The sequence below is a fragment of the Crassostrea angulata genome, chromosome 1, assembly GCF_025612915.1.
Source record: "Crassostrea angulata isolate pt1a10 chromosome 1, ASM2561291v2, whole genome shotgun sequence".
NCBI lineage: Eukaryota > Metazoa > Mollusca > Bivalvia > Ostreida > Ostreidae > Magallana > Magallana angulata.
Window position 1 is genome coordinate 16,041,801 of NC_069111.1, and position 10,398 is coordinate 16,052,198.

Below are 10,398 nucleotides of genomic sequence, written 5' to 3' on the forward strand. Positions count from 1 at the left end.
CAGGCTGAAAAGCTGGGAAAGAAATTCAACGTTATCAGATTAAAAGGCCTTTGGAATTCTTTGATTCGGTAATATCATAATTATTTTATACTATATATGATCTGACATGTTGATAAATATAACTGAGATGTCGCAAAAATGAACATTTTGCGGAAAGAATGATAGTCAAATCAACATGAAAATTCAGTACTAGACCTGTTAATTAGCCCCAAACTAGCGCACTTTTTTGTGAACGATTAATAATTTTTTTCAATTGGTGACACTGTAGCTCCCAGGTCATTCATCCAACTTTTATCAGCTAGTCTCATTAAAGTTTGCATGATCCTGTTTTAAGAATGATGTTAATTTTCCATTGATCAGTGTTGAGTCGTTGTCTAATAAAATGAGACTGACTAGTAAGTAATTGACTAACTACTATTGGAAAGTGATTAGTTCGAGTGAACCTATCTTTTCTACAAATTCGATGGCTATATAATTTTTATAGACAACTTGATTATGGGAGCAGCCATATTGCTAGAGTTTTTTCTGGTTGGTGAGAAAATGAGGTCACAAAAGTTAATAAGAAATTGTACTTTCCCTAGATTGTGCAGTTGTAAAGCTGAATGTATATCTTTTGTCTGTTCAGTCAAGAGTTTGTCAATGAGTTGTGGAATGGATAAGAAGCCCTTAACTTCCGAAGATGGAGCGACCTGGGAGCTACAGTGCCTCCCATAGTAAAAAAACTTTAATTTACGGCGCACAAAAAATTGCGCTAGCTTTAGACTGACAAATCCTATTTCTGAACACAAATTCTTCACAGATTATCAATTTGTTAAAACAGATTAGGAATTTGTTATAACAAATATCAATTGGGAAAAAAAAGTACCATTAAATTCTTCAGGCAGTTACCGGTAACTACTGATATTGTCACTTTACTTGCTCAGACTTTCTCCCAAACATGCTAACTAACTTATTTCGGAAAATGAAGTGTATTAAATTCAAGTCAATATCAAGAGTCCCATTTTTAACATGTAAACAAACTGCACCACTTCACTTTGCGGGTGGTGACGGTGTTTTAAAGAATATCAGATTCAAGTGAAATGAGGTTATCTGTAGTAAATTGTCCAATAATTTTTTGGGATCAAATACTTGTACAGTATGTATGCAGGGAGAAGAATATCTGTTTCTATGCTCACGAAACTCACTGGTAGGATTTTGTCTGTGTCTCATATATTTATAAAATTGGCAACTCCTGTAGACTTTTTTGATTTAGAGTAATTGAATTAAAGCTGTAATTTTATCTATTGCAATTTACTCATAATCAATAAAATATCTTTTAAGGTGGAATAACACACCTGGAAAAAGTCACTCAAATTAACAGGAAATTTTTTGATAATGAAAGATATAATGAAAATAAACTGTACAAATGTCAAATAAGCAAAAAATATGCAGTTTTGGGATAAAAAATGAATATCTAAAATAATTATTCTAGTAAGTAACAACAAAAGCCCCTTCAGGATTCGAACTCGGATGTACGGATCACAAGTCCGACACTTTATCCACTTGGCTATGGAGAAAGTTACATGTTTCAGTGCATAAAATCCTTTTAATAAACCGAAATGTCGTTTCGATCAGCGGTCAGCCATTTTGTGATGATGTGTTATTCCACCTTATAAATAGGTAACTAAAAATTAGAATGTTATAAAATTTATATGTCCTGAAAACAAAATCTGTATGATTTTTTTCAAAATGTTTGTTTTAATTAATTTTGTGCGATGAATGTATACCCTAGATTAAAAATGTTTCATGAAAGGATAATTTTAAGAAAAATGAATAAAGTCCCAGGATCTAGATACTTGGGGTGGGAGATGGAGGGGGGGGGGGGAATGATTGGGTATGTCGTTAAGCACCTGTGTAACATATTATCTTTTTTAAGTAAAAAGAAATTCACAGGAAAGAAAAAAGATTTTTTTAGTCAAATTCCGGTATTGAATCTTAAATTGCCATTGCTAAATTTCACAGTCTTTCTTGGATCAAAATGGCTTTTTCCCAGCTGATACAGAATATTTGCACCAAAAACAATCTAATTAAAATTAGATGTTCTGAATCCTTTAAAAGCGGTAGTGGATTCAGAACGTCTAATTTTAATTAGATTGCACCAAAAAAAATTCAATGAAAACAACATTTGAAATGTGTTTTTTTTTATATATATATATGAGCTTGAAAAAATTATGGCCTCATGATCTTAGATCAGAACATTACAGAATTTAATTGTCAGCATTTTGTGGAGAGCTAGCGCTCACCTTTTGGAGCTGTTTAACTTGGTCGAGAGTAACCATGAACATTCTGAAATTGCGTAGTAAAATTATAAATTTCAGTTGAAATCTCAAGAGAGCAGTAAAGGATCATAACTATTATATTTCTAGTCTTGTTACTTATCAAGTCATTTATAATAATGTCAGAGTTATGTAAAAATTTAATATCGTGGTAGAATTATTGCTTTTAGGTATGCTTGGAAACACCTTCACATGGAACATGAAGTTTGTCTCCAAGTCTTTATTCCTGTGATAATGATCATGTTCAAAATTAGGGAATTCTGGAAATGACAAAATGAAATACATTAGAGAAGAATTTGGTAATAAATTAAGAAATAAAGTATCGGATTGAGTTTTATGAATTTTGCAATGAGAAATGTTGTTTTGAAATATAAAAGCAGATTGAACAACATTTTGAGTACCAGGTATGTAGTCTAAGAGGTTATTCTAGATCTGCAACATTCATGATAATAACAATACTTTATTTATATTGTACTAACAGCTCACTATTTCTTTTGATTGTTTTTTCGTATAGGGAGTACAATGTATTTTGTTTATAGGTTTTTTGGTAATAGTTTACTAGGTGTATCAATCACAGGCTCCTGATTGGAATCACATACAGACGACATCTTTTCTCATTAGATATTTTTGAATTCATTTATTTATGATATGAAATTGATACGATTTTAAAACTTTTTACGTTCAATGACATTCACGGTATATATTTGAGAGTAATGGATGAAGCATTTCTTCGATCTCGGCAATAACTGTAGTACTGTGGTTTCATTAATATTCAAGGGTATCAAATTTCGTGGATAAAGTGAAAATCACAGTTTCAAGGATACATAAATTCATGGCCAATGACCCTATCAATACAAAATGTTAATAAAAATTGCACTTCAATGAACTCTTAATTTCATGGATCAACTTATAAGAACGAAATCCATGAAAATTGGTATTCATCGAATATTGATGAAACCACAGTGGAAGGTGTACTAACTTTGGTGTTCATGGAAATACATGTAATAATTTATTGGAAATTGATTAACATGAAGCATTACAAAATAAAATTGTTAATGACAACTGTTTAGCCTTATACTAATATTCCCTGTCACTACTGTGGGACTTATTGCAAATATGGTAAGGTAGTGTACATGCATATAAATTAACACATGTAAAACCATGTGATTTTTCTCTAACCACCATCCTTGCATGTGGCTTGAGTGCAATAAGAGCTTAGAGGTGAGATAACTGTCTACTCTTTATGTTCATTAATTAAGAACATTGACATGTAACTGGGGCAAATTCATTATTGATAAACAATATCCCAACCAATGGATGTCCTCGTTTCAGATTAGCATCAGCAGTAAAAAGTGTTCTTGAAAAATCTCACATGGCATATCACGAGTCTTCTAAACAATATTTAGAAACGTGTATTGATTATTTTTACAGAAGCATTATGCATAGGTTATCTTGTGTATTCTGTGTACAGGTTAGGAGCCGCTGCTGAGGAAAGGTGTCGGAGACGATGATGTAGAAACCACTGACAGTATTAGTTGAGGTATTTGTATTACATGTTTAACATCACTGTCAGTGTAAAAAAGTCTGCATGCTTCTTGAATTTAGTTTGTACATGTGATCCATTATTACTATTAAATGATCTAATAGATCAAGATGACATTTGGAAATCCTGATAAAACGTGATGATGAATGCTGTGAAATTGGTTTTTGTTTTAACATTGAAATGAAAATAATGTGCATTAAAGAGAGGTAGTAGTTTCCTCACTATGACATTTTAGTTTACAGATTAATCTGTCAATTTTCAAGTCTTGATATGAATATCGGTTTTATTATTTCATGTATATGTGGATAATGAGCAACTTTTGCCTTCATCAAAGAATAGCTAAGATTGGTTACCATATATTAATATGAAAGTTTACTTTAATTAGTAGACTACTGTGGAATCATCATTGTTCGTGGGGGACCAGTGTTCGTGGCTTTTGTGGGTAACCCTTGTCCACGAATTTACATCCCCACGAACCTATACACTATCATTTTTTTAAATACATATGTGAAATTACGCCCCCATGAATCAGGAAAATTATGGTCACCCACAAACATTGACCCCCACGATTAAAAATGATTCCACAGTACTTTCTTGTACAATATATTTATTCCATTTACAAAATAGAAATTGAAGAAAGAAAAGAATGAACACAAATCAAGAGGAAGTTGTGATCCATTGGTTTCGACATGGACTACGTCTCCATGACAACCCGTCCTTGATAGATGGACTCTCTGAGTGCGATAGATTTTATCCAGTATTCATTTTTGATGGCGAAGTTGCGGGTAACTTGTTTTTCTTTTTTGAGAAAGGTGTCAAGATGCACTTGTGACAGTTTGAAATAAGATTCAAATAAGATTGAATCCATAATATCTTTACCATTTACCTCAAAGTTAGAATTGCATACAGGTATTGTAATGACTTTGCTTAGTTAGGAGATTGTTGTGTTTCTTTCAGGAACTAAGACAGCAGGTTACAATCGTTTCCGATTCCTGTTGGAATGCCTGCAGGATCTGGACAAGAATCTAAAGGCAGCGGGAACCAGACTGTACTGTTTCCAGGGCCAACCCACTGACATACTGGAGAGACTGATCGAGGTCAGATTTCTTGGGGTTTTTGGGGGGAGAACAGTGACTTTGACTGCAAAAAAGACTTTGAAATTATTAGAGGCAAAATCTGACCATTTCTGTTCCATCAGTAAAATGACCCATTCCTGCAGGATTGTAGCACACCTGACTCAATTTGGTTTTCAAGTAATTCAGTCCATCAGTAAACAAAAATCCTCATAAAAGAGGTACCCCATTGTATATCATGAATACCTACTTATCCACACAGGAATGGGGAGTGACCAAGGTGACCTTTGAGGCGGACCCTGAACCCATTTGGCAGGAGCGGGACCGATTGGTGAGAGAACTACTGGACAAGAAGAATGTGCAGTGTGTGGAGAAAGCGTCCCACACCCTCTGGGATCCTTATGAGTAAGTAGTTTGTGGAGAAGGTGTCCCACATTCTCTGGGATCCTTTCAAGTAAGTCATGTGTGGAGAAAGTGTTCCACATTCTCTGGGATCTTACCAGCAAATCAAGTGTGAAGAAGGTGGCCCACATCCTATGGGATCTTTACTAGTAAGTCATGAAGACTTTACAAGGAACATGTACATGTAACAGTCGGCCTCTTGCATTTTGTTTTAGTTCAAATGCAGTAAGAAATTAAATTGGAAAAACTAAACAATTTGTAAACAATAAATGTAGTAAACTTATTTATCTCTTGTTAATTGCTAAACAGTCAGTGTGAATAAAATTTTTATGCAACAAACTTTATTATGATTTACAGAATAATTGAGAACAATGGAGGTAGCCCACCTTTGACCTTTTCCCTCTTTAACCTTGTGACCTCAACTATAGGACCCCCTCCGAGACCAGCTGAGGACCCAGATTTCACAGACATAAGTCTGCCTGTCAGTCAGAATCATGACAAACAGTTTGGAATTCCCACTTTGGAGGATTTGAGTGAGCCTTTTTTTTCAATGTTTGAGAAATCATAGCAATAATTAATAATTGTATTAATGTTATACAATCTGTCTGTTGTTTAAAGTGAGTGCCTGCTGATACATGTGCAAAAGGTTAGATCCATGAACAAGAAAAATAGCCCCATTTTAGATGCTGTGTAGTTTTACTGTAAAAATGGTTACTTTTTCACAACAGTATAGAGATACTTGTGAACAAGCTTTCATTCTGTCTGTAGATGTGAGACCAGAATGTGAAGAGCAGAATAAGAGGCTTGTGGAATGGCTTGGAGGGGAATCAAAGGCCTTGGAATTACTGGCCATACGCATGAAACATGAAGAAAAGGTATTTTAAAATCCGAAGTAATTTTTTCTCTTATATCATGTTATTTTAATAGAACTCTTTTACTTTTCATGCAGTTTCAGTGGGATTTGCATTTCACTTTTTAGATTTTTAAGAATTTTTTGATCTAGTTGTTCTTAGAATCCTGAATTAAATTTATGTTTAAATAATGTAGAATTAATTTACATGTGCATATATGATTTCATGTGGAAGGTGAAACTACATGTACTTATGTTTACATTTAGTGTTTATTTCCCCTAATGTTTGCATTTGAAATCTGCGACTTTCCTTTTCCTATGAATACTCTTTGCTAATTCATGCGCCATGAGCACAAATATAAACGTCATCACGTGTTTTGAGTATATTTATTTTTGTTAGATTAAATGAAACATTCAACCTTACTCAACCAATTTGATATGTACTGTTGAAAAAAGTATCTACTCATTTAAAAAAAGATTTTTCTCTATAAAATTTCTGCCACTATATTTTTAGTCGCCAAAGCGAACTAAATAACAGGTTAATATGGCTGTTCCATGTATCTTTCATATCTCTGACTAAGAGCATACAATGGCTTTACACGACGATACACATACATTTCATACAAATAGACATCAATATGAATATGAATATAAGCATTGAATGCTTATTTCTGTATGTCGTTGGTCCTCTAACACACCATGTATCTTTCATATCTCTGACTAAGAGCATACAATGGCTTAACATGACGATACACATATATTTCATACAAATAGACATCAATATGAATATGAATATAAGCATTGAATGCTTATTTTTGTATGTCGTCGGTCCTCTAACACACCATGGGTGCGCTGTATTAAATTTGTCTGCACCGCTTGGTGTGTTATAGGACCGACGACATCCAAAAGTAAGCATTCAATGCTTAAGTATTTTTTTTTGTATATTCATGAGCTAAATGTTGTTTTCTACCGAAACTGATTAACTTGGAATTTCAGGCCTATGAGAATGGTTACGTGATGCCCAATCAGTATCACCCAGACCTCCTGTCCCCACCCCTCAGTCTCAGTGCCCATCTACGCTTTGGCTGTCTGTCTGTCCGCAAGTTCTACTGGAGCATTCACGACAAATTTGAAGAGGTACCGGTACTTTTAAACATTTATGAACTGAAAGAAATGATAATTGAATTATCAAAATTTTGGGGGGGTTTTTTGGTACTGTATATTTGTATAACCAAAATATCTATAGAAAGTATTCATTTGTATTAATAGATTTAATATTGAAACAATTATGAAAAATGAAAGTGTATTCAGGGCAGCAGCACTACAAGTTTGACAGCACATAGTATCAGAGTTTCTCTTTAAATTTTTTGTGAAGAATAACTGCAAGGTTAAGTATCACGGGTAAAATGTATATTGAAAAAAGCAGCGCTCATAAAAGCAATATCATCTCTGTGTGTCACTTGTGCGTCTCTGCATGGATTTTGTGATGTCTCAAGTATTAATCTTGCAGAGTAGAACAAACGATTTGGTCACATTTTACAAACATTTTTCAGCAAAATACAAGATCCACTGCATTGCATTTTAAGGTGAAGCCTTCGATGGGGGCACCTGTTTCCCTGTCGGCTCAGCTGATGTGGAGGGAGTACTTCTACACAATGGCTATCAACAACATCAACTATGACAAGATGGAGACCAACCCAATCTGTCTCAACATTCCCTGGTATGATAACCCAGAGCATGAGGAAAAATGGACCCAGGTACTTGTTGATATATACATACATATATTGATGTATATTTATTTTTCTAATGAGGCCGAATTTTTTGTCTGCTATTTCAAACAAAGGAAAACAGAAAAAAAAATGGGTACTGAAATAATTAAAATTTTATTGTAATAATTAAAATGAAGATTTATTGTGATACAATGGCACAGACGGTGTGTTTGTTAAGTGATCACCCATCTCTGGTTTTCTATTGATAGGGTGAGACTGGGTATCCGTGGATTGATGCCATCATGAAGCAGCTCAGATACGAGGGGTGGGTCCACCATGTTGCTCGCCACGCTGTGTCCTGTTTCCTGACCAGAGGTGACCTTTGGTTGAACTGGGAGGTTGGGCTAAAGGTAACCAGATAAGAAAATGTGTGATCAATGGGTGCTTAATTCTAAAATTCTAAGGAAAATCACATAGATATTAAAATAAAGCATGGGATTGCATAATTCCTCTTAACACAGGTGAAATATGAGCTTCCTTTTAGGGAGTATTTGTATGCATCCTTTTGAAGGTGTTGCATTGTTTTTTTGACAGGTGTTCTATAAATATTTACTGGATGCTGATTGGTCAGTTTGTGCCGGCAATTGGATGTGGGTGTCTAGTTCTGCTTTTGAGAAGGTCCTCCAATGCCCTAACTGTTTTTGTCCTGTCAGATATGGGAAGCGCATGGATCCCTCTGGGGAATATGTTCGGTTTGTTTTAATTTCTTGAATCAGACCCATGACTATCAAACTAAATTGAATATAAAATAGCAAATGCAATTACATGTACTACACCACCAGCTGGATTTTCTTAATGTGCATGTACATGTATATATCGTTGTACATGTATTTGTGAAGATTTATTTAGACTGTCATATTCTAAATGGATCTGAGAGGTATCTTTTATGTACACGAACAATTTGTATACCATAAACAAATACATGCTGATTTTTTTCATGCTTCATTTTGCTCTGTGAGGTTCCATATTTTATCACATCTGTCTACAAGTGTCTAAACACAACCAATTTTCGTTGTTAAAGGCGATATTTACCAGTTTTAAAAGACATGCCATTGAGGTACTTGTTTGAGCCATGGAAAGCTCCACTTCCTGTGCAGCAGAAAGCAAAGTGCATTGTGGGTGTTGATTATCCTAAGCCAATGGTTGACCACCAAAAGGCATCAAAAGAATGCATACAAAACATGAAAGCTGTCAAAGATGCACTGATGGGGAAAGGTAAGAATTCACTGATGCATGCTACATGCATGTACATTCATTTATTTACATCAGATTATTAGTGTTAAGGAAAAAAGTTTATTTACCAAATGATCTAATATTTCTGGTGTTATAAAATGAATATCAATGCATATGCATGTATATTGTATCATGAACAAGGCATTGAAAAAAAATGATGATAATAAATATGCCTAAGTATTGTTTGTAAGCAAGGAATTTTTTTACTCCCAGTTTATTTTCCCTCAAAATGTCTTCAGTGTCACCGGGCATACTAGTATTCGAAACGGTGTTTACATTATATCGGTATATATGTACCGGCAATATATATGAAGATGAATTTTTAGTGAAATCTTTTAAAAGGGTATAATAAAAGAACCAATCATACAGTTAATGCAAAGAGGATACTCACCCTGTGGTGTGCTGGTAGCACATTTCTCCCTTTAAGGACTAAAATACAGATGCTAAGCTCGCTTCATTATCACACAACAACTTGTTGTGAAATGAGTTTCATTGTACATGTTTATTCAATCTTTTAATTGCAGAAATCCCTCACTGTGCCCCATCAGAGGAAATTGAAGCCAGACGTTTTTCTTGGTTACCTGATCACACGCCATCTGGGGGGCATTGTACTGCAAACTTCCTGTGTGATGGCCTGAAGGATATGAACTGAGATGATCTGGGAATTCTTGCGAAGTTTAAATCTTCATAAAGTTCTCGCTCTCTGTCATAAAGTTCTCGCTCTCTGTCCCAGAAACACTGTTAATTAATTGTTTGTAGTCATGTATGTTTAAGTATCTCTGTTTTTGGAGTCAAACATATTTTGTTATTGATGGAGCTATGTTGTCCAACGTTTATACAGTCTGATACGAATTGATGTTCATATATTTCATGGGTGACAATTGATATTTTATACATAGTGTCTTAATTCCTCTCCCAAAATTGCTGGATGCATCGAAGTATTTTATCAGGTTTTCTGTATCATCCTTATTTTCTGAAGGCCAGTATTAGTAATCAAATTATAAAAATACATTCTATTTTGTACAAGAACATGTATTTACATTTGCACAGGTATTAGCAATAAATATAGTACCCCCGGTACATGTATTTCTACATCGATACGAATTGAAAGCTGAAAAAGAAATATGCACACAGTGTATGTTTATTTATTTTTATGTTGTGATATTATTGAGGTTGTGACAAAACTTGACCACATCGATCATTCTAATAGTAT

At 34.3% G+C, this 10,398-nt stretch overlaps 1 protein-coding gene across 2 annotated transcripts; it reads left to right on the forward strand.

Moving 5' to 3' along the window:
* Positions 1-9,892, forward strand: LOC128168426 (cryptochrome-1-like). Of its 2 annotated transcripts, none has more exons than XM_052834669.1 (13): positions 1-68; positions 3,787-3,855; positions 4,486-4,643; positions 4,816-4,955; positions 5,194-5,336; positions 5,691-5,866; positions 6,102-6,208; positions 7,180-7,320; positions 7,737-7,940; positions 8,162-8,302; positions 8,487-8,644; positions 8,974-9,167; positions 9,710-9,892. In XM_052834669.1, exons 3-13 carry the CDS (start codon positions 4,505-4,507, stop codon positions 9,835-9,837), a joined length of 1,671 nt encoding a protein of 556 aa, XP_052690629.1. In that variant the 5' UTR covers positions 1-68; positions 3,787-3,855; positions 4,486-4,504; the 3' UTR covers positions 9,838-9,892. The 2 variants fall into 2 exon arrangements, with proteins under 2 accessions (XP_052690629.1, XP_052690700.1); XM_052834740.1 differs by having other exon boundaries at positions 7,770-7,940.
* Positions 9,893-10,398: the final 506 nt, after the last annotated feature.